This window comes from Patagioenas fasciata, chromosome 1 (assembly GCF_037038585.1).
Source record: "Patagioenas fasciata isolate bPatFas1 chromosome 1, bPatFas1.hap1, whole genome shotgun sequence".
Taxonomy (NCBI): domain Eukaryota; kingdom Metazoa; phylum Chordata; class Aves; order Columbiformes; family Columbidae; genus Patagioenas; species Patagioenas fasciata.
The window spans coordinates 215883389-215907489 of NC_092520.1; the positions used below are offsets into that span (position 1 = coordinate 215883389).

A 24101-nucleotide genomic window follows, 5' to 3' on the forward strand; every position below is an offset into this window, starting at 1 on the left:
AATCCCACATCTTATTCCCTTTTCCTCTTATCTTCATGTATAATTATATCAAAGTTAAAAATAGGGAAGTGTACCAAACCAGCATAGCTCCCGATGCTGGTATCTGATTAACCTTCTCACCCTTGCTGAACTGGCTCCTGAAATAGCAGTGATTATCTTGCGCCTCCTTTCCATTCTAAGATGACTATATAATTGAAACTTTCAGGTTTGTAAATCATCCTCTAAGCAGATTATAATCTGTAATTGGCTTGTGGAAATCTGGATCTCTCACTTAGCTGACAGTAATGCTGAACTCGGGCAGGAGCAGATGGGCAGAGCCGTGAGAGAAACGGGACGAAGAGCATCGTTCCTGAGCATCCTTCTTCTGACCACCCAAACACATGGGGAACAACAGCAGCTCCACGGTGGACGATCTGCAGGCTGTTGAGATCCACCACTGGTACAAGAAGTTCATGACAGAGTGTCCTTCCGGACAGCTGACGGAGCACGAATTCAAGCAGTTCTTCGGGCTGCGAGGGCTGGACCCAGAGGCCAACGAGTACATTGAGCAGATGTTCCGCACGTTCGATATGAACAAGGTGAGTCATCCGGCAAGGAAACGAGCTGCCTCGTACTGCTGAACGGCGAACCAGCTTCTGCGCCGTTACCGCCCTTGGTTTTCTCTTACGGACACCGGTGTGGAACGCTGCTGAGCGACGCTAACGTGAAGCAGCTAAATGCAAGGAGCAAAGTAATGTGCATAGATAATGACAGGGATAACATGGCCATAGGTAATAACACCTTATTGTCTAACAACCTTGTGCAAGTTCGTCTTTAAATTTTGAGAACTTTTTGTGTATTAATTGACTTGGCCTTGTTTGACTAGTAAAATACTAATGAAAGGAATAAGGGCAGGGAGTATTCTTAAGGGCAGGCATTATTCTTAATGTTCTTATTCTTACTATTCAAAATATAGTATATATAAGATAGTAGAGACTACAGGAATCAAACACAGTGGAAATCACCATGGCGTTCACAGAAGCGGCGATTTCCAGGTGTTCGGCAGCCGCAGCGAGCGCTGCGTGGCAGCCGTGCCCTCCCCGGCGCAGGGGCACCGCGCGCAGCAGTGGGGGGGCTGCGGTGCCCCCCCCGCGACAGCGGCCAGCGGCTGCCTGCCAGGCAAGAAACGGTAACCCCCACAATTCCTTCAAGCATGCAATTCCCCCAACTTTTTCCTGGTGTTTATCCATATATACTTGAGCCTGTGCTTGCAGGTCTTTCATAAAAGTAACAGAGAAATTTGGTTTTATGGCAGCCTGGGAAAATTCAGCTTTGCGGTCTGCTCCGAGGCTCTGCAGTGGCTGGAGCAATGTCTGTGAGTCGAGGAGGAACCAGTCAGAGATGTGAAACAGGGCCAGTTTTGAAGAAGGAGAGCCTAGGGACTGAGCAAAGAATGCTGGTTTGGACAACATGCCAGAGGCCATAAGGAGTTAAGGAATGCTTAGGAAGTTTATGGAATTCTTAAAGACAAGAGCGGAACGGGGAGGCTCCGTTGGGGTGGCTGAGGTCTTGTGGGCACAGTGACTGGAAACGGCTGCCAGTCCCGAAGCATGTCTGTCCTTCCTCACCCCGCAGTTCCCTGTGCCCGGGGTGAGCAGAGAATGAGAAGCACTTTTATGAACTAAACCAACACATTCACGGTTCTTGCACAAGTCTTTGCCTTCACCTCTGTCAGCTCTTGGGACGTTTAAGGACTTCAACATTTGTACACGGGTGTTGCACACCCAAGTTCTCCCGTGAGCCTCACGTTATGCAGTGAACAATGTCCTAAAAAGACAAATGCAAATTTGGTCATACCAAGATAAAAAACTATCTTCTAAATAAAGTTACAGTGATCTCAAGGAGAATGAAGTAAGAGTGTAGCAACCAGTGGAGATGGACCTACATCAGTTAATCTGAGCCTGTAATAGCCACTTAATCTAAGCTGCTTTTGTAAACAAGGGCAAGGAGCAAGAGCACCCGAGGAATACCACCCTGTAGTAACACAGACGTGGGCAACGGGCGGAATCACCTGCCCGCTGGACCTGCAGGTTCTGGGAACCCTGCTGAGGTCCAAGAGGATAAATTTTCAATAGAGACATTTTGTAAGTAGCAATCATACCCGCTTTCCCTCCTCTAGAGCTGGTTGTCTCTGCTTTTGGGGACTGTGCTCAGTGGGGTTATGAAACACTCACAATGACTGAGTGAACGTTTTGAAGTGTTGTGATCCGGGCTGTAACACGGTAGCGCTCTGCTAGTCCACCTACATTCGCCTTTACATATATTTACTTACATCCATTCCAGAAAGACATCTGACTTTGTTTAAATGCCTCAGTAAATTAAAGTTGGGTTTTTTCCTCTGTAATTATTCAGAATTTTTGGCAGAGCACTTTCTTTCACTTTCTTTTTTGTTCCTTTTTAACTACTTCAAATTTTAGTTAGTATTAAATCTATAGATTATAAATCTTTCATGTCTGGCATTTTTCTGGCAGAGGAAACGAGCTTTTTGAGTTTCTTCATAGATTCAAGAAATTGAATGTTTACAAAATCTAAATACAGAACAATTTTCCATCTGTCAGATCATGTTCTATGTATTTAAAATACATCTTCAGACACTTTTTCCAGAGACGCAGAGGACCTGTGCCTGGCAGAGCAGTGGTTTCCACAAGGACAAAGCAGACTGGTGCACAAACCCCAGGCACAACCACCTTCCGGTTCTGCTCCAGGGCTCTGGGGCGGTTTCTGTCCCACGGCCCGGACGGGCCACGCTGGGGACACAGTCAGTGCTGGGGACACAGTCCATGCTGGGGACACAGTGTGTGCTGGGGACACAGTCCGTGCTGGGGACACAGTCAGTGCTGGGGACACAGTCCGTGCTGGGGACACACAGTCAGTGCTGGGGACACAGTCCCTGCTGGGGACACACAGTCCGTGCTGGGGACACAGTCCCTGCTGGGGACACACAGTCCGTGCTGGGGACACAGTGTGTGCTGGGGACACAGTCCATGCTGGGGACACACAGTCCCTGCTGGGGACACACAGTCCGTGCTGGGGACACAGTGTGTGCTGGGGACACAGTCCATGCTGGGGACACACAGTCCCTGCTGGGGACACAGTGCGTGATGGGGACACAGTCCGTGCTGGGGACACGGTCCGTGCTGGGGACACACAGTCCGTGCTGGGGACACAGTCCCTGCTGGGGACACAGTGCGTGATGGGGACACACAGTCAGTGCTGGGGACACACAGTGCGTGCTGGGGACACACAGTCAGTGCTGGGGACACAGTGTGTGCTGGGGACACACAGTGCGTGCTGGGGACACAGTGTGTGCTGGGGACACACAGTCAGTGCTGGGGACACACAGTGCATGCTGGGGACACACAGTCAGTGCTGGGGACACACAGTGCATGCTGGGGACACACAGTCCGTGCTGGGGACACAGTCCGTGCGCACTGCCCACATGCAGTAACGGGTTCCATCTCTGCGAGTGAGAGCGCAGGGGAGCACAGATGCGTAATGGATCATAACCGTGGGAATCCAGGCGTTCAGCAGATCTTCAAGGCAGACAGACATAGCACATGTGTGTATGTGTATGTGTGTGTGTGTGTGTGTGTATGTGTATGTATGTGTGTATGTGTGTGTGTGTGTGTGTGTGTATGTGTATGTATGTGTGTATGTGTGTGTGTGCGTATGTGTGTGTGTATGTGTGTGTGTGTGCATATGTGTGTGTATGTGTGTGTATGTATGTGTATGTATGTGTGTGTATGTATGTGTATGTGTGTGTGTGTATGTGTATGCGTATGTGTGTGTGTATGTGTATGTGTGTGTATGTGTGTATGTGTGTATGTGTGTATGTGTGTGTATGTGTGTATGTGTGTGTATATGTGTGTATGTGTGTATGTGTATGTGTGTGTATATGTGTGTATGTGTATGTGTGTGTATGTGTGTGTGTGTGCATGTATGTATATGTATGTGTGTGTATGTGTGTGTGCATGTGTTGGTATGTGTGTATGTGTGTGTATGTATGTGTGTATGTGTGTGTGTGTGTGTGTGTGTGTACTAAAGCTTTTTCCTAAGTCCAAGTCTCTGTGCCCCTTGTTCTTCTTTCTGTTCAGGTGTGAGTCTAATGAGCGGTAAGGTAAGGCAGCTCTGGAGCCATAAGTCCCTCAGTCTGCTCCCGTCACCGTTCGGGCTTTGTTTTCCCACAGGACGGATACATTGACTTCATGGAATACGTGGCCGCCCTCAGCCTCGTTCTCCGGGGGAAGATGGAGCAGAAGTTGCGCTGGTATTTCAAGCTCTATGATGTGGATGGCAACGGCTGCATCGATCGACATGAATTGCTCAACATCATTAAGGTGAGTTTCCAGACGTCTGTGTGCTTTCCTCTGTCCTTAAAGGCAAATTCCACCACGCAAATGAGACTTCTGCTATTCCCCGAGTGGATGAGACCTCCCTTAACAGCATTCTTGCTTCCAGCAGGACTCCCCACCCTCTCGTGGTGCAGTGAGCAGACTTGGCAGGCCCTCCTGCGCCCCACACAGTGTCACCGCACAGCCAGCACTGGCTTAGCTGCCTTGCATCTGAATGGTGCTCCCCAAGGTTCCACACCCCATGGTCATCAGTCGCAGCCCTGCAATGTGTCCGTGTGTCCTGTTCCCCATGTAAACACCAGCTGGAAAGCTACTCCCGGTTTGCTTTTTAGAACCAGCTCCTAACTGTCAATCTAATAAAACATTTTTGACTGCGACAAATAGTTTAAAGAAGAATGACTGTTAATGAAAAAGATGGTATTGAAATGGCTGTTGTGGAAAGTGCTGGAACTGCAGGCAGAAACACGGCCTTGTGGATACCTCAGAATGAATGGTGCTGGGAGCTCAGGTTATCCTGCAGAGACCGGGAAACCAGAAAGATGCAGGAAAGGTTCAGTGACCTCAATCATTTACATTTCTGAATAAGAAAGATCAGAAAATTGATTTTATAAAGATTTGAAGGCTTAGCTCTCCACAAATAAAACCACTAATAAGACATTAGTCATGCATTTTCATTTGAATACGAATTTTAGTGCTGGGCATTGAAGAGACAAAACCAAATCAATAACTGTAATAACATCCAGCCACCTGGTAAAAACTTGCAGTAAAAGCGCTGAGACATCACAGCGAAGCAGCAGATAGAAACGAGTCCTGTGAGCGGTAAGTGTTGGCAGCCAGTTCACTGCCCTCTGAATTCTGTGGTGTAGTTCAGTGCCTCTCTGGCAGCCTCAGGAAGCTGCTGAGGTGACACTCAGTTTTAGTGGAATTACATTTGAAAAAGAATGAGTAAAGTTACCAAAAATTAGAAGGTAAAAACTAGAAAATGAAGTCTTAAAATCAATATGAAGGCTGTGGAATCACATATTTCATGGGCTTCCTTAAACAGGTGAAACAATTAGGCACGGAAAGAAAAGAGAACTCTGCGCTATATGACTATGAATAAGATGAATTGTAGTAAACAGTAGTGAATAATGCTTAAACCTTCTCAAGCTGAAAATGCATTTCCAGTGAGCTTCAGGGAGAAGCGAGACACGCAGGAATCGGTATATACATGGAAAGAGAAATAAATACAATGAATAAATAATACATGGCAAGAACAGAAGTGAATGACCACGGCATATAACAAAGGAATTTCATAATGTCAAATGCAGAGGGTGTTTGACAGAGCTTATTTGGCCTGGCAGACTATAGGTAACAGAAAGTGGATCAGTTAGGTGGATCCTGATTCTGCCATTTCTCCTTTACCTGAGCAGCTTCGGGGCGATCCGGGTTTCACTGCTCACTCCTCGTTCCCTCTGCACGCTGCAGCGCCAGCTGTAAGGCCGAGGATTCTGCTGTGTTTTGCTATGACGCTGGTTCATTTTTATGGGGAAGGTGCCAGGCACGACTGCCCCGTTCTGAGTCTGCGCTGGCGGACTGCAGTGCACCCAGTCTGTCCTTCTGGAGGCCATCGGCAGCTCCCTGTTCTTGCTCTTCTCTTTCAGGCTATTCGAGCTATTAACGGTGGTGACCATGAAACCAGTGCAGAAGAGTTCACCAACAGAGTCTTCAACAAGATTGATGTGAATGGAGATGGTAAGATCCCTGTCTTTGTCCTCCGCCTCAGACGGCCTCTGTGCTACAAAGAGACACCCATGTCCACGTCATCCTTTCGTGATTGAACTCTATGGATCTTCATTTCATATTTGCCTGTTGTATGAATTCTCAACCAGTAATGCATTCTCCATGAATTTTGCTAAGGCTTTCTTTCCCAAGAGTCACATGTAATCAGTACGACAGGATTTGTTCCCTGCATTGTTCTCAGCTGTATTCTGTCCGCATGAGTTTGGTAGTAGGGTCTTGGAGTGGGCTTTCCTGTTTTCCTTTTTTGTATGTTGCTGTGTAGCTTATCTCAGAGTTAGAAGTGGGAAATATTAACAGATGGCCCCACCTACTCCTAAATATTTCAGCAGCAGGGAAAGGAACAGCCGGAGTTCAATGTTGAAGCTCAGTTTCCTCACCAGGTGTGCTGCAGGCAGCACGGCGAGCACACGAAGTGCTAGAGACCGGTCAGCCGAGAGCCGGTCAGTGCCCCGTGGTCACGGCGTCCCCGGAGGCGTCGCCTTCCGCGCTGCCGCGTGCGCTCGCTACCCGCCGACGGCTCCGCCGTGTCAGAGCTCTGCCCAGCCGCGACCCCGCACAAGAGCTTTTTGGACTAGGACAGAAACCCTATTCCACCTGTCACAGCTTCCATCACTTCTTCTAAACATAAACCCCAGCAAGCACGTGGCAGGTTACGACTATAACACGTTAGGCCAAAAAGGAGGTGGCTAATCCAGCCTTATTTCTGGGAAACCATGATCCCACTCCTCATCTGTGCACTTCTCTGTTCTTTCTGATGGGCCCTTTCCCTTCTGTGGGAAAAAGAAAGAAAAAAATGAAGCTGGATGTTAGGGAAGTTCCGTATATGCTTCCAAAGACTCTGAGGCCTGTTGGTGCTTTCGAACAGTGCACGTACAGTCAGTGTTAGATCTACAGTAACGTTAGATCACTGTACTCCGTTTCCCGGTCAATGGGGGCTGCTGTGATTCTGATGCCTTCTTGTCTGTGTCTGACTCAGGTGAACTTTCTCTGGATGAGTTTGTGGAGGGCGCAAGGAAAGACGAGGAGTTCATGGAGGTTATGATGAAAAGCCTGGACCTGTCGCACATCGTGGCCATGATCAACAACCGTCGCCATAGTGTATAAATCGGGCTGGGAAACGCTGTGCCGACAGGCAGAAGGGCGCGCACACCAGAGAGGAGAGACAGCATTTTAGAAACCAAACAAGATTTCCATAAACACACATATGGAAGTGGGAAAGAGAGACGCTGCTATCTTTGTGTATCCGAGTGCATCTGTACCGATACTGGAGCTCAGCCACGTACGTGCAGGGCAGGTTCAGACACACCGGATCGTGGGTGGCAGTGTTTGCCTTGACCTCCTAAAATTTAAAGGCCAAGTTTCAGGGCACAAATTTCCTCCTTATTCTGTGCCCTGGATTGTCACTTTGCAATGGACTACAGGTAAGTTTTTGAAGAGCGCTAGCAAAACGGGATGATTTGGCATGAAGAATTTCTGACACGTTCAAAAGAAGAGCTTCAAACTGTTATCAAGGTAGGGAACTATCGAAAGAACGTAATTTCCCTGTTCTTGTAATGATATTAGATCATGAACACCAGCGTATTTGTCCATACCAGATGCGTTTGGATTTGGTAGTCTCTACAGAAGCAGCTTTATTCATAAGATCTCAAGAGCTGGAAGAAAACCCAGTGTTTAAGGCTGGCAGTGACACATCTGTTCCCAGCTGCACTGTCAGTAATGCTGCTGTTTGCAGCTGTTGGTGATCGAAGAACTCTCTACCAAGCAAACCAACAGGGGAGGAGCAGCCTCTGTAACTAGAGACAAGACGCTATTCAGTTTCCCAAAGCCGAAGAATTACCTGAGAAATCAAATCCTTTTTACACTCATTGTCCAACTACTCTCCTCTCATACAACTGAATAAATGAAGCACGTGAAGATGATCCTAATATTGTTGCTTCGCACATCCATTTTTGTTCCTTCTTTTTATTCTTGAGGAGAAAACCTAAGAAGTAAAAGAAACCACACAGCAAGGTGACGTGTGAATTCTGCTGTTCCTGCGGACACCGGAGTTGTTGACACTGCCACAAATGACACAATGGGAAGAGTGACACAGCATGGACAGAAACTGAGAACAAAGCGTCTTGTTCGCTAATGATAGGTAAGGTCACAGTTAGAAGCTCCTTTGGATCTCAAGAGAGAAGCAGAAGGTGGAGAATGCAGGGGAAGTTCAGCAGAGCGCCCGTGCCATGGCTGGACGTGTTCTTCCTGTGGAGGAGGAAGAACTTGCAGACCTGTAACAGAAGATTCAGACCGGACTTGCTCTCGCTTATATTTAAGCTTCTGTGATGTGCATATGTATATTGAACAAAGTGTCTGGGCTTTCGTCTAAGTCAAGGGAGGTTTAGTCAGGACTGTCACTGGAGCTTGGGAAAGCGAGTGACCATGTCTAGATTGGGCACCAGCACTTTGCCGGGGGGTTCATGCTCCAGGTCCATGGGCACGTACATGTCCACAGTCGTGGAGCTTCTGAGCGGCAGCGTAACCTGGGTATTGCGGACGCGGCCCAGTTCTCCAGAGGAGTTACGAGCACGTGCTGCTGGACTCCGCTGTCCCCTGGGCTGGAGACGGCAGAGGTTGGTTGGTCAGGGCTCTGTTGAACCTGTCTTGTACCTGTTATCATACAAGTCCTCAGCCTCCTGCAGTTTCGTGGGTCAGTTTATGTACAACTACATTTTTATTATCATCAGCTGACATGCAAAAATAACCCCTATTCTTATTTCTTAGGAAAGTAAAGAATTTTTGTAAGTGCAGCTGATGTATTAAAGAAGTCACCAAGCACGTGTAGCTGGCAGCAGTGCTGCAGCAAGCTGCTATACACGCTGTACGGAATCTTCCTGATGTACGTGATGGAGAAGGGCGTGTACACGGGATATTGTCAATAAGAATCCTGAATATTTGTAAGCGGAGTTTAATGTTTTATTTTTTTAACAGACACTGTAGAAAACTGGTCCTTCCTTGGCTGTCAGTGCTGATGGTGCTGGAACGGCTCCCATCTAAGATGCAGTTGTGACATTTGCAATAAACAAAGCCCAGTAACAACAAACATGCATGTGCTGTCACTGCAGCAAGCTGCAGACCTGTGTGTTGTTCTTAGAGTTTCTGTTCTGTTACTGAACGACGTCACTGTTTCTTGCGGTCCACGTGCCTTTGTCAGAGCTCTGGGAATGGGGCTGGGAGGGGAACACAAAATCTCTGCGAACGGGAGATATTTGTTTTCTCACCTACTCGTCTTTCTTTGTACAGTTAAGATAAAAAATGTACAATAAACATATCTCAGAATTGTTCCCTTTGCCAGTAAAGAATTAGGATGAGGATAGAATCAAGAGCTCTGGTTTGCATTCAGCATATTAGGGTTTTTAAGCATCTCCCAGGATGGGAACTCCACAACTTCTCTGGGCTAGGGTGAGGGTTTGTGGGTTTAGGATTAGGGAATATGGTTAGGATGTTAAGTGTTGAAGTTACCATTTGGGATTATGTCGAGGGTTAGGGTTCAGGCTGGGGTTAGGAGTTTGGGCTTGGACTTGGGCTCAGCTTTGGGATTTGGGTTAATGCTGTAGTTTAAGGATTAGTAATTAAAGTTCAGGGGGTTGGGTTGTGCGGTCAGGTGCTAGATTTAGGATTAGGATTTAGAGAGAGTTAGAATTTGAAGTGCTAGGGGTCAGGTTCACCTTTGGGGGTCAGGGCTTCATGCAGCACGAGGCAGGGTGCTGTGGAAACCGTCCCAATGCCGTCCGGGACCGCCGCGTCCCGCCATGGAGCCGGGGGTGCTGGAGCGTTCTGAACCCCTGTCCCGGAGATGTGGTTTGTGGCAGCGCAGCCCCGGGCCGGCACCAAGGCCGTGGCCCCGGCCGAGGGACGCGCTCTGGTGTGCACGAGGACGTTCACGTGGAAGAAGTGTGGGATGAGGCCTCCTGCGCCTGCCGTGGTTTGGGGACGCACCCTGTGGGTGTGGGTGCGTGCAGTGAGGGCACGACCGTGGCCCACCAGCCTCTGAAATCCTTTGCCTGTATCCCCTTCCTCAGGCCACCATGTGGTGACAGCGGAGATGTCGCATCCTCGAGGATCATTTAAAAACCCTGTCTAACACCTACCCCGGTGAAAAAGGGCTCTATGTCTCTCTCTCTCTATATATATATCTGTATCTCTATATTCCTGCACACCACTCCTGTCCCGCTCTTTCTCTGTCCCTCAGTCCTTGTCCCCATCCCTCTCTTTATCTCATCTCTGTGCCCTGTTTTCTCTCCCTGTCATTCTTTTAGTCTTTCTCCCTGTTCTTTGTCCCTCTCTGTTCCTGTGTCTTCCTCCCCGTCCCAGGCTGCATCAGCAGCTCTTGTGTTCCGTTTCCACAGGGTGCTCTTCTGGGGTTTCTCCCCACACCATTATGGTCTCAGGGCCTGGCTACTTCGGCATCCATCACCCAGTTCTGGCAGCAACTTTCCATGATGGGCCGTGGCATCTGGCTGCGTGTCCTGGGTCTGCTGCGGAGCACCTGTGCTGAGCTGGTGCAGCACCGCAGGGCTCCTTGTTCTGGGCACCACAGCGTAAAAAGGAGATAAAGCTATTGGAGAGTGTCCAGAAGAGGCTACAAAGTTGGTGAAGGTTTGGAGGGGAAGCCATGTGAGGAGCAGCTGCAGTCCCTGGGTTTGCTCAGCTGGAGCAGAGCAGACTGAGGGCAGAGCTCATGGGCTGCAGGTTCCGCAGCAGGAGCAGGAGGGGCAGGGTGAGCTCTGCTCTGTGACAGTGACAGAGCCCAGGGAACGGCAGCAGATGTGCCGGGAGGGTCAGTGGGACATGAGGCAAAGGTTCTTCCCCAGAGGTGCTGGACACTGAACAGGCTCCCAGGGAGGTGTCACGGCCCAACCTGACAGTGTTCAAGAAGAGACTGGACAGCGTGCTCAGACACACGGGGTGACCGGTGGGGTGTCCTGTGCAGGGACAGCAGTTGTATTCGAGATCCTGTGGGTCCTTCCAGCTCAGGAGGTTGTGTGATTCTGCGGTTGCCGCCCCCGGAGCTCGTTTGTTTCGTGCGGTGTTCCGCACTCCATGCGGTGTGTGCCCGGGGCGATGTCCCACCCGGGGCGGTCAGGGCTGCCCTCGGCACGGCACCAGCTCTCCCGCCCCCCGAGCCGCCGCTCGTCCCTCCGAGCAGGCGGGTCAGCCTTGCCCGCAGCGCGCCCGCTGCTCCCGGCGCCCGCACCCGGGTCGGCCCCGCACCGAGCTCAGCCCCGCACCCGGCCCAGCCCCAGCCGTGGGTGCCGGGCCGCTCCACTCCGCTGCCGCCTCCGCGCGGCGGAAAAGAACCTGGGGCGAAGGGAGCGCTTCCGGGGCGGCGGCGGCAGGGGGAGCGGCGGCGGCAGGGGGAGCGGCGGCGGCAGGGGGAGCGGCGGCGGCGGCAGGGGGAGCGGCGGCGGCGGCAGGGGGAGCGGCGGCGGCGGCAGGGGGAGCGGCGGCGGCGGCAGGGGGAGCGGCAGCAGGAGTGGTGGCGGCGGCAGCGGCAGCGGCACCAGCATCATCACCAGCATCATCATGACGACGCTCCGCGCCTTCACCTGCGACGACCTTTTCCGCTTCAACAACATGTGAGCGCAGCGCTCTCCCTGCCGCTCTCCCTGCCCCTCTCCCTGCCCCTCTCCCTGCCCCTCTCCCGTCCCTCTCCCGTCCCTCTCCCGTCCCTCTCCCTGCCCCTCTCCCTGCCCCTCTCCTGTCCCTCTCCCGTCCCTCTTCTGTCCCTCTCCCTTCCCTTTCCCTCTCCCTGCCCCTTTCCCTTCCCTCTGCCAGTTCCTCTCCCTTCCCCTCTCCCTTCCCCTCTCCCTTCCCCTCTCCCTTCCCCTCTCCCTTCCCCTCTCCCTTCCCCTCTCCCTTCCCCTCTTCCTTCCCCTCTCCCTTCCCCTCTCCCTTCCCCTCTCCCTTCCCCTCTCCTTTCCCCTCTCCCTGCCCTCTCCCTGTCCGTCTCCCTGCCCTCTCGCAGCCCCCTCGGGCCGTGTCTCCCCGGTGATCTCGGCCGCCCGGCAGGCTCCGGGCCGTGCTGAGCGTTGCTCTCCCCCCGCAGCAACTTGGACCCGCTGACAGAGACCGTATCCTTCCTGCTGCCGCCGGGGAGGGGGTGCGGGGCCGGGCCGCCTCAGCTTCACCTTCACCTTAACTTTCACCTTCACCTTAACCTTAACCTTCACCTTAACCTTAACCGCCTCGCAGTACGGGATCCCTTTCTACCTGCAGTACCTGGCCCACTGGCCCGAGTACTTCATCGTGGCCGAGGCACCCGGCGGGGAGCTGATGGGTTACAGTGAGTGGGGCACAGGGCGCCAGTGGCACCGCTCACGGGCGGGCGGGTTGGGGTTCTGACGCTGCGTGTTGTGGGTTCTAACGCTGCCTATCCTGGGGTTCTGATGCTGCATGTTGGGGGTTCTGACGCTGCGTGTTGGGGATTCTAACGCTGCGTGGTGGGGGTTCTAACGCTGCCTATCCTGGGGTTCTGATGCTGCGTGTTGGGGGTTCTGATGCTGCATGTTGGGGGTTCTAACGCTGCCTATCCTGGGGTTCTGACGCTGCATGTTGGGGGTTCTGATGCTGCGTGTTAGGGATTCTAACGCTGCATGTTGGGGGTTCTAACGCTGCCTGTCCTAGGGTTCTAACGCTGCGTGTTGGGGGTTCTAACGCTGCCTGTCCTGGGGTTCTAACGCTGCGTGTTGGGGATTCTAATGCAGGAGCTCTTCTTGCTCTTCACGTTTTCCAAATACCCAACTGGGAAAGGAACGTTATGTGGCATCTTCGCATGTGGTGAATGTCTAAGGGTATTATGTAGGACTCGCAGCAGCAGTTTTCAGTTTGATGTGCCTGGTGCAGCAGGGAGTCTTGGCTCTGGTAGCACCCACACAGGTCTGTACAGGTGAACATATGCATGTGAGCGGTTCTGTAATCCCGGAATTAAACCCGGCGCTCCGCTCTGATCTCACGCGCTGACAGGCATCAGGAAGTAAAAGTGCTGGGCGTGGGTTTTGCATTGTCCTGCAAGGGAAGGCTCTGGTGTGGATGTCATTTGCTTGGTTGTCGTGAAATATTCATGTTTTTCAGAAATGATTCCAAATACAGCTGTTAGTTTGCTTGTGCCTTCCAGGTTTTTTGCCGTGTTTTGTCTGTGCAGAGGGGTGGGAGGTGGGAGCAGGACAGGAGTCCTTGCAGGGACCCAGGAACTAAAGTACAGTAAAGCTTAAAGCATTTGCCGTACGGAAGGTGTCTCCATACCCCCCACATCAGTTGTTCATGAGCAGTGACTGAGGTGTTTCCAAGAGTACCGCATGGAAGTGTGAATATTGGTGAACTAACGCTGGTTTGGCTCTGTTTAGAAAGGAGAGAAACTACAAAGAAACCCCTCAAAACAATGTTCGCCTTTTCTTTTTCCTTCCTTAAACATACCATGTTTGCAGCGCTTCAGCTTTCCACTGCCAGATTGGCAGAGTTTCCCAAGCTCTGTTTCCCCATAGTCACCAAAAACCTCCAGTGGTTGCCAGGGTGGTGAGTTAGTTTTGGTCCTCTAGCCGTCCATTATTGTAGTCAGATCCTGAATTCCGTTCAGTTTAAGGCTCAGGAGAGCTGCTGAAAGTTTCCTTTGGGAGTCGTGGAAGTCACACCTCAAACCACTAATTTGCAACATTTCTTTTTCATTTTGTTTCCTCACTGGCCGAGCAGCTGCTGTTACACTCGAGCAAAGTGAGACTTGTGGTGATTTCCGAATGCCAGAGTGGTATCGTAGATGTTTGTGCCTTTGCCACAGCCACCGCGGTGCCGGTTTGTGCCCGTCTGGCTGTTTTGCAGGGATGCACAGCGAGGGCGGGTGTCCCAAGGCTGACGCTCTGTCTGTCCGCAGTAATGGGTAAAGCCGAAGGCTCCGTGGCCAGGGAGGAATGGCATGGACACGTTACTGCCCTCTCTGTTGCACCAGAATTTCGACGGCTGGGTTTGGCTGCTAAATTGATGGAACTACTGGAAGAAATTTCAGAAAAGTGAGTACTATGCTTATCTTTAACGCAGAGTTTTGCTTTAAGTAGTGTTCTACTTCACTGAAATTCCCCATAGTTAGAGAAAAATAACTATTGATGTTGCTGATGGTTTAAAATCCCAGGATTTTTCTGAAAGCTAACTTGCCAGAATCAGCAGGAAGTAGCCTGAATTCCAATAGAGATACTCTATAAAAGGTCCTTTTCTCGACAGCTTCGCGAAACATCAGCACTGTTTCCCATAGTGCCTCCAACATACTTGTCCAGTAATCACAGGTTTGTGTGGTTCCCTGAGGCACAACTTGAACAGATTTTATACAGCAGACAGTATCTTAATTTACTCTCTGTCTTGTGCTTGGTTACTTTTACCTGCAGAGAATGTAATTTAGTGTCAATGAACAGGTGGGAAGTGTCCCCAGCTCACGCCGGTGGGGACCCCCTCTGGTTGGTAGCACTGGAAAACAGTGCCATGTGTTTACAACGGTGCCTTTGAGGGAAGGGGCCGCCTCCTGCTGGGCAGCTGAATTTCGCGAGTGACTGCCCCGTGCACTGTGACAGGTGGTCACCGAGCCACTGCAATCTGGATTGTGGTGTTGCTTTGGGGTTTTTTTAATCACTTTATGTATATGAAGCTAATACGGGTGATTAAACCTGTCCTATGCTTTCTATTGATAATTCTAAAACCGCTGGCTGGTGTAGAAGAACGGTCGTGTGACAGAAACAAACTGGAATTGGTGCCCGTACATGGTTTGTCCCTTGGTAACGCAGAGCACCTGTTGTCACAGTGTGAAAGGTGTTTGCTTAGCGTGCCGTCAGCAGATCTGCTCTTGGTCTGGTTACAAGGTGTGGGTTATTGTTTAGAAATACAGTCACCTTACTGTGGTCTTTTGGTTTTATTTTTTTCACAGAAAGGGTGGATTTTTTGTCGATCTCTTTGTGAGGGTATCAAACCAGGTTGCAGTAAACATGTACAAGCAACTGGGCTACAGCGTGTACCGGACAGTGTTGGAGTACTACTCTGCCAGCAGTGGAGAGCCGGATGAAGATGCTTATGGTAAGTACGTGTTCTGCCTCAGGTTGAATGGGAAGATTGTCACGTTGAGGATTCCTGGGCTTGTTTGCATGATCATTGTATTTTTTATATGAAACGAGTTCAGATAGTTGTTGATGAGTGGGATTTTGTGTACTCCTTTAGATAGCTTTTCCTACTGAAGATTACATCAGTTACAAAACTTAATCTTGCAGTTCACACATTTTGTAGCATCTGTGGCAAAATAAACTACAAAACAAGAATAAATTAGTAAGTACAAAGATACTTATCCTGTAAATAAAAACGCAGTTTCCTACCTAACTTTTCTTTCTGGGAATGCTCGCACACAGGGCTGGGATTTCACTAATGTTGTTGGGGGAAGGAATCATAGAATCGTTTGGGTTGGAGGGACCTTCCCAGCTCCCCCAGCCCCCCTGCCATGACAGGGACATCTTCACCAGCTCAGGGTGCTCAGAGCCCGTCCAGCCTGGCCTGGGATGTCTCCAGGGATGGTTCAGCCACCACCTCTCTGGGAACCTGGGCCAGGCTCTCAGTGTAACAATTTCTTCCTCTCGTCCGGCCTCAGTCTCTTCCTTTAGTTTAAACCATCACCCCTTGTCCTGTCACAACAGGCCCTGCTCAAAAGTTTGTCCCCATCTTTCTTCTCGTCCCCTTTTAAGCACAGAAAGGCCGCACTAAGGTCTCCCCGGAGCTTCTGTTCTCCAGCTGAACAGCCCAGCTCTCTCACCTGTCCCCAGCAGAGCTGCTCCAGCCTCGGGTCATTTTGGGGCTCCTCTGGCCCCTCTCCAGCAGGTCCGTGTGTGTCTGTGCTGAGTGCCCTCCAGACACTGAGCCACTGATCACTACCCTCTGGATGCGACCAGCCAGCCAGTTCCTCATCCACCCACCAAATCCATATTTCCGCAGTTTAGAGAGAAGGATGTGGGGGGGAAACATGTCAAAGGCTCTACAGAAGTACAGGCAGACGAGATCCGTAGCCCTTCCTTTGTCCACTGATGTAGTTACTTCAAGGGGTCCTGTTGACTGGGAAAAGGGAAACATCACACCCCTTTTTAAAAAGGGTAGAAAGGAGGATCCTGGGAACCACTGACCTGTGAGCCTCACCCTGTGCCTGGGCAGATCATGGAACAGATCCTCCTGGAAGGTGGAGGACAGGGGTGATTCAGGACAGCTTCACCAGGGGCAGGTCCTGCCTGACCAGGCTCGTGGCCTCTGCGGCGGAGTGACTGCCTCAGTGGACACGGGAGGAGCTGCGGACGTTGGCTGTCTGGCTTCCATAAATCCTTTGGCAGAGTCAAGTTGATAACGTTGCTGCCGAACAACACTAAGGACATCAGGCTACTGGTGTGTGTCCAAGGGAGGGCAGCTGAGGTGGCGAAAGGCCTTGAGGACAAGACTTAGAGGACGCTGAGCCTGGAGAGGAGGAGGCAGAGGGGACCGGCCGCGCTCTGCGCCTCCTGCAGGGCGAGCAGGCGCTGATGCTGGGCAGCCACGGGACGCGGGGACGTGGGACGGAGCTGTGCCGGGGGAAGGTCTGCGACGGGCAGGGAGGTGGGCTCGATGGGACTTATGGGTCCCTTCCAACGCGAGATGTTCTGTGACTCTAGGAAATCTTGATTAAAAAAGGTCTTCTTGTAATAGAGAATTCACTTTATGTGGCTTTGTGCAGTGACTGTCTTATTATAATGGCGTTTTTTTTCTTTCACCACAGATATGAGAAAAGCTCTTTCCAGAGATACAGAGAAGAAATCAATTATACCTCTGCCTCATCCCGTGAGGCCAGAAGACATTGAATAACCGCAGGCTGTGGTTCTCGGGCAGCTGTGTCCCCCAGCCCCAGGAACTCGGGGATGACAAATCCCAGGCTCGATGGTTTTCCCCGTGAAATACCAAAAGGCGATACTGAGAAGATTAGCAACGCTACTCCTGTTGGTAATGGCTGCATATTCCTGCACTTACCTTATTATTTTCCTTTTCAAATATTGGGAATTCAGAGACTATTAAAATGAAATTGCCTCCTGCATTGTGTTTTCTTGGCTTTCTTTCAAACCAAAAATACCTAAAGACAGCAACAGTAAAAACTCTTTTAAGTGTTTTTTTTTCCTAGCTGATGAAAACGCTGTACAATAATGAAGAATCACGTCAGGGGAAGGCAATATATTAATACTTGCATAGAAGAGAAGTCTGTTGTACGTAATGTAGAACGTCTCTCCCCTCCTCGTGGCACAGGACCGAGCTTGGGGTCGCTGTTGATTTGAAGAAGCCAGGCAGCCGAAGCGGTCGAGGGTTCCCCATCCACCACGGACCAGATTCAAGACTAATTCTGTGTTCTGGTTACCCATACATACCTTAACACGAACTGACCTGCAGTAAAGATTTCTTGGTTTCTTGAACTCTTCCTGCTCAATTTCCAGGTCAATGTAGGTTTTCCAGAGAACCTGCAAAGGGAAGTCTGTCCTTATGTTCACAGCATCTTCCCACAACTTCGTGTCTAACACTGAGATAGTGCAATTTTTTTTATTGTAGTGGAGAAACGTGGATAAATGTGGAGTTTGCACAAACGAAAATCAGAGATCAGAGTATTAATTGACTGTACAAGCTAGGATTAACACTAATATCGAATCCTGTGCACACAATCCATTTAGTTTACTTCTGTAAGCATATTTCTCCCTCCAGGTTTTTTAATGGGTTTTATAGTCCTGCGTACCCTGCTGAGAAAAAGATGCTAAGATAATGAGACACAGGCTAAACCACTGTGGTAAGCACTTCTGTTCAACCCAGTGGGTTGTTTACATTTTAATTAGCCACACTGTGTAATAAATACTGGTTTTCCATCCTGTTTTTCTTCCATCCTGATATTCAGCTTTCTGTCCCGTTTCTCCTCTCACTTGTGTGTGCTGCTCTGGCTCTCTGGTTGCTCTCTTGTTGCTCATTGCTATTTCGATCTCTTGTTTTTTGTTTCTAAGAAGTTCCCTGTGCCTTTTCTTTCACTCCCACATCCCTGTGTCTTGTGCCATGTCCCATTTTTGAGGCCGTGGAAGTGACACCGGGGGTGACGGGCAGTCAGGAGCAGGTCCTCCAGCCATTGTTGGCTTACCTTCTCCATCTCTGTCCCAGTCTGCATCTCTGTACAGCTCAGTCCTTCTCCCTGTTCTCTGTCCTGCTTTTTCTGTCTCCACATCTCACTATTTGTCCCTATATTTATTCTTCCTTCGTCCTCTCCTTTTTGTCTGTCCTTTTGTCCTGCTCCCTGACTCCATTTCTTCCTCCATCTCACTGTCTTTTCCCGTGTATCTTTCTGTCTCTGCTTCTTCTTCCTCATCTTACTTTTCTCTTTATATCCCTCTGTCCCAGTCCCTACCCCTTTCCCCATCCCCTTCCTTTCCCCTTCCCTTTCCCTCATTGTCTCTCTGTCCTTGTCTCCCTCTTTGTTTCTCTCTCTCATGTCTCCTCCACTCTGTCCTGCTCCCTGCCGCTCTTTTTCTCATTCTGTGCCAGAGTCCTGATCCTCTTTCCGTCTGTTCCTCTGTCCTCCGATCTGTCCTTCTCCCCATCCCCGTTTCTCCCGTGCTCGCTCTTCCCGTGTTACTCCCTGTCGCTCTGTCCTGCTCCCTGTGCCGTGTTTTCTCACTGTGTCTGGCTCTCTGCCCCTGGTCTCTATTCCTCCCTTTCTATCATGCTGCCTGTCCCAGGGTTTTTCTGCACCTCCATTCTGCTCGCCATCCTTCTTTATTGTCTCTGTCCTGCTGCCTCTTTTCCCCTCTCCCTCTTACCTGTCTTGCTCTGTCCCTGCTGCTTCTTTCTCCATCTCCGTTGGGCTCCCTGTCCCCGTCTTTCTCTCGCTGTCCCGTTCCCTGCCTCATACTTTCTCATTACACCCCCTGTCCTGCTGTCTGACACTTTTCTAGTGCCCTGCGCCCGGTTTCTCACTGTCAGCATTTCCGCCTGTGCCCAGCAGCCCGTCCGTGGCTCCAGAAGCCAGCCTGGCTGTCTGCTGTGCCAGACCAGCGTGGCTCTGGCAGCAGCTACCGAGGCGTCGGGGAGCGTCGGGGGCTCTGAGCCCGGAGCAGACTCAGCTCCAGGACTGGCTGCACGTGTGACTGAACAAGCACTCGCCGTCTCCGTTGCCCTCACGGCTGCATTTGGACTCACACCAGCCGTGGGGCTCTGAGGTGACGAGTTTGTGGTGGGTGGTGGCCCCTGTCCCGCTGGGCTCCAGCTGTGGGCTGGTGCTGGAGTTGGGGGGACGGCAGGGACAGCCCATCCTTGTAAGGGGTGGTGCTGGTGCAGGGGCTGGCACTGCCCTGTCTTGGGGGCCAGTGCAAGAGCCAAGGGAGGAGCAGAGCGGTTGTTGAGCATCTCTGAGCTGCGGCTGCACCGAAGGAGAAGGTGAGCGGGACAGCGTGTACCAGCAGGTCCCCGGGAGAGCCCCAAGGGAGGTGACAGGAGCTTTTTCAGATACATGGCAGATAAAACTAGCACCAGAGGCAATGTAGGCCCATTGATGAATGAGGTGGGTGCCCTGGTGACAGAAGATACAGAGAAGGCAGAGTTACTGAATGTTCTTTGTCTCTGCTCTGCCGGAGGCTGTGCTGAGGAGCCTCGTGCCGCTGAGGCCCCGGAGGAAGGCAGGACAACGGAGGAGTTTGCTTCGGTTGATGAGGACTGGGTTAGGGAGCAGCTAGGCAATCTGGACATCCATAAATCCATGGATCCACACTAAAAATAGGGCCTGTTGCAGAGCAAGGTACGCCTCTGCAAAACTTACTTGCTATTTATTTTATCTTCCTGGCAGAGTACTCTTCTATTTCTGTGCGCTTACTGTTAAATGATACAGTGGAAATTATTTTGTACTAAAAAAGCAAAGAAGCTGTTTGCATGCGCATTGCGCTCTAAGGGCGCACTAAGTGCGGGGACATGCAAACCAGAGGAGCAGATGTCGAACGGGCCACCCGAAAAACAAAAACGAAAATAAAAAATAGAGAGAAATAGAGATAGAAACAGGAGAAACAGAAACAGAAGAGGCTGGGTAGAAATAGAACAGAAGCAAATGCCGTGGCAAATATGCAAATCGGCTGGGGGTGTGAGCGGAGAGGCGAGTGGGCGGGGAGAATGCAAATGTGGATGCGGATCGTGCCAATCAGATCACGGACAGAAAACAAGGGGCGGGGTGACGAGGAGCAGGGGAAAATGCAAATTAGAGGCGGGGATGCACCAATCGAGAGCCAGAGTGGCCGAAGGGGTCGCTGGGAGCCTCCGTCGCGGGGGTCTCCGGGTGCGGCGAGGGCCGGTGTCCGCGGATTCCGGTGGAACCGCGGGGAGAGTGAGGGGAACAGAGCGAGAAAGGAGCTCGGGGGTTGGTGCGGGCGCGGCGAGAGTGACCGTGAGGTGGGAGGGTCTGGCAGTGGATGGGGCGGTGCGGCGGCGGTTACAAAGTATCGCTTCTCGGCCTTTTGGCTAAGATCAAGTGTAGTATCTGTTCTTATCAGTTTAATATCTGATACGTCCTCGATGAGAGGACTTTATATTAAACGGATTTTTGGGCCTGGGAGTTGGATCCGGAGCTTGCTCCCTCCGCTCCGCGCATCGTCCCGGTATTGCAGTGCCTCCGGGAACGGTGCACCCCCTCGGGGGACCCTGAGCTGGTTAAAGACAGAGGCAAGTGACACTGGAGGGAAAGTGGGGGAGCTCTCTAGCGCGCTCTTTGAGGGTTCTTTCTCTGGTTTTACAGCTCCAGCTGAACCGTGCGCAGCGAGACCCCGACTTCCGTGCTGCTGCCGGCGGGGCGGAGCCCAGAGCGAGCGAGCTCTGGGGCAGGGCGGCCTCAGGAAGGCGGTGCCGGGGTGGGTTTGGGGCTGGGGTGGGTTTGGGGCCGAGCCCGTGTCCGACGGGGGGAGCAGGGGCGGCCAAATCCCATGCCCGGCAATGGTGGAGCGCTGCCCGCCTGTGCTGCCCGCAGGACGGGCCGGGCGCTCTGCAGCTCCCGGCGCTTCCCAAACTGCGTGTGGGGTCCGGGGGTGCGGGGCTGGGGCGGGGGGCGCTGAGCTCCTCCCACCCTGAGCATCGCGCATGGGGGTGCAAGGGGCCAGAAAGCAGCTGTTGGGGGCCAGAAATGGAGGCAAAGATTTCCATTCCTGGGGCTTGAAAACAGTCTTAGGTGGTGGATTTTGGGGCTCAGAAACAGATTGAGTTGTGTGGCCTCAGGCTCAGAAATACGGGTCAAATCCTGCATTTTTGGGACTGGACAACAGGCTCAGCAGCCGGGTTTGGGCTCAGAAATGGGCACTGAGGGAGGTGGTTTGGCTGTTTTTGCAGGGGGTGGGAGGGCAGCGGGTGCTGTGGGAGAGCAGGGACGGGGCAGGTGCGTGGACCTCCCAGAGGGGGGGTCTGGTGGTGTCAGAGGCCAGAGTGCTGTCGGAGGCCAATGTGCTGATACTGAAAAGTCAGCAAAAAGATTCCTTAAAGCAGTTTTGAAAGTGCTAAAAGGCAGCACTTTTATTGCAGGGTGCTGGACACTCAGAGGATCGTTCTTCTAATCGAGTGTGCGCATGATTTGCACTTCTTGGTATTTGTTACCAATACGTATTGCATATTCATTTGCTTATACTACTTAGATAATGCTTAAAACGTAAATTATTTACACAAACCCGCCCCTTGCCAGAAGTCCATCTTAGGTATAGCAGAGTCTTCACCAGGGGTCTCTAATGTCTCTGTTGTCTTAGCAGCCTGGTACTCCCTCCTCCCCCCGGTGTCGGCTTCTTAACCTGATTTCTTGAACAAGCCTCTTGTCATTTTGTGCTGCTACTCAGTAAAAGTCCTATAAGCTCTTTCTTCATTTAGTGGAACGTCCTACTTTACCAGCTTGCAAGCACGGGACACCCAGCTTAGCTTTGAGTCCAGTCTCTGTAGAGTTTCTCTGTTAGGTTTCTGTTACATTAGGCCTCGTCTTGCTACATTAGGCTTAGTCTTGTTACATTATGGCTAGAGGTTTCTGAAAGACTTCTGTTCCTTTTGTTGGTGCACCAGGCCAGACTCATTGTCTGAGAAGGTCTCTGGGGTGAAAGGCTCTTTTCAGACCCCACATTGTCCTTTTTGAGTCCAGCTCTTCTTTGTACAGTTTAGAATAGTTAATTAATCATACAAACTCAGGAGTATTTATACAATGTATAACTATGGTGTTTAATCCTAACACTCAGTTTTTCGCAGCAATTGGTTTACAACCTTGTCGAATGCCCAGACTGTAGGAGCAGCTGGAGCTTGTCAGGAGAAGGAGCTGAAGTAACTGGAGCTCCAGTACAGAGCTGCAGCTTCAGTCAGCCAGCACTGCGGTGAGCAGGAGCTGGAGCGACAGGGGCTGTGTGCTGCCTGGGGTGTGCGTCAGCCAGAGCAAAACCGCCTGTGGCTGCAGCGAGAGGGGCTGTGTGCTGCCTGGGGTGTGCATCAGCCAGAGCAAAACCACCTGCGGCTGCAGCGAGAGGGGCTGTGTGCTGCCTGGAGTGTGCGTCAGCCAGAGCAAAACCACCTGCGGCTGCAGCGAGAGGGGCTGTGTGCTGCCTGGGGTGTGCGTCAGCCAGAGCAAAACCGCCTGTGGCTGCAGCGAGAGGGGCTGTGTGCTGCCTGGGGTGTGCATCAGCCAGAGCAAAACCACCTGCGGCTGCAGCGAGAGGGGCTGTGTGCTGCCTGGAGTGTGCGTCAGCCAGAGCAAAACCACCTGCGCTGCAGCGAGAGGGGCTGTGTGCTGCCTGGGGTGTGCGTCAGCCAGAGCAAAACCACCTGCGGCTGCAGCGAGAGGGGCTGTGTGCTGCCTGGGGTGTGCGTCAGCCAGAGCAAAACCACCTGCGGCTGCAGTGAGCAGGAGCTGGAGCGACAGGGGCTGTGTGCTGCCTGGGGTGTGCGTCAGCCAGAGCAAAACCGCCTGTGGCTGGAGCGACAGGGGCTGTGTGCTGCCTGGGGTGTGCGTCAGCCAGAGCAAAACCACCTGCGGCTGCAGCGAGCAGGAGCTGCAATGAGCGGGGGTGTCTGTTGGCGGGAGCCCCGAGGGCCGGGCAGCGCTCCGGCACAGCTCAGAGCCGCAGGCCAGGCAGGGCTGTCCCACTGGGGCTCTGGGCAGCACGAGGTGAGTTCATTCTGACAGCGGGGAGCGGCCTCTCGCTGGGGTTAGACCCAGGCCTGCTCTGCTGCATGCAGCCGTACATGCAGGGATGCCCATGGCTCTACATCAGAATAACAAAGTGTGCCTGGGCATCCTGAGGTTGTGCATGGGTCTGGGAGTGCATGCATTTTTGCTGCTGGAAGATGAAACGTGCATGTGCCTGTTCAGTGTAAGGACAGTTGGAAGCTGGGGGGGGAAACCTAAGCAGGCTGGTGGCACAACTGTAGTTTTAGAAGATCTTGAATCACAGAAGCATTTCAATTGGAACAGACCCTGAGGATCACTGAGTCCAGCCATAACCTAACATAACTCTAGCACTAAACCATGCCCCTAAGGACCTCGTCTAATCACCTTTTAAACCCCTCCAGGGCTGGTGACTCCAGCACTGCCCTGGGCAGCCTGTTCCAATGCCCCACAGCCCTTTGGGGAAGAAATTGTTCCCACATCCAACCTCACCCTCCCCTGGGCAACTTGAGGCCGTTTCCTCTGCTCCTGGCGCTTGTTCCTGGGGAGCAGAGCCCGACCCCCCTGGCTCCAAGCTCCTTTCAGGCAGTTCAGAGATCAGGTCTCCCCTCAGCTCCTGTTCTCCAGCTGAACCCCCCAGGTCCCTCAGCCGCTCCATCACCCTTGTGCTCCAGCCCCTCACCAGCTCCGGTCCCTTCTCTCCACTCACTCCAGCACCTCAAGGC

General features: G+C 51.9%; 2 protein-coding genes and 1 non-coding gene across 3 annotated transcripts; all 3 read left to right on the forward strand.

Annotated features, from left to right (window-relative positions):
* The first annotated feature begins 304 nt into the window (after positions 1–304).
* Positions 305–7396, forward strand: LOC136111939 (guanylyl cyclase-activating protein 1-like). The gene is made up of 4 exons (XM_065856392.2): positions 305–578; positions 4227–4376; positions 6035–6125; positions 7150–7396. The coding sequence occupies exons 1-4, from the start codon at positions 381–383 to the stop codon at positions 7275–7277; spliced, it is 567 nt and encodes a 188-aa protein (XP_065712464.1). The 5' UTR covers positions 305–380; the 3' UTR covers positions 7278–7396.
* Positions 7397–11626: 4230 nt separating this feature from the next.
* On the forward strand, positions 11627–17281 carry NAA20 (N-alpha-acetyltransferase 20, NatB catalytic subunit). The gene is made up of 6 exons (XM_065829393.2): positions 11627–11791; positions 12262–12286; positions 12408–12498; positions 14080–14215; positions 15118–15263; positions 16972–17281. The coding sequence occupies exons 1-6, from the start codon at positions 11739–11741 to the stop codon at positions 17055–17057; spliced, it is 537 nt and encodes a 178-aa protein (XP_065685465.1). The 5' UTR covers positions 11627–11738; the 3' UTR covers positions 17058–17281.
* A 3416-nt stretch (positions 17282–20697) lies between these two features.
* On the forward strand, positions 20698–20888 carry LOC136097425 (U2 spliceosomal RNA). The gene has a single exon (XR_010650814.1). It is a non-coding gene; the product is annotated as a U2 spliceosomal RNA (small nuclear RNA).
* Positions 20889–24101: the final 3213 nt, after the last annotated feature.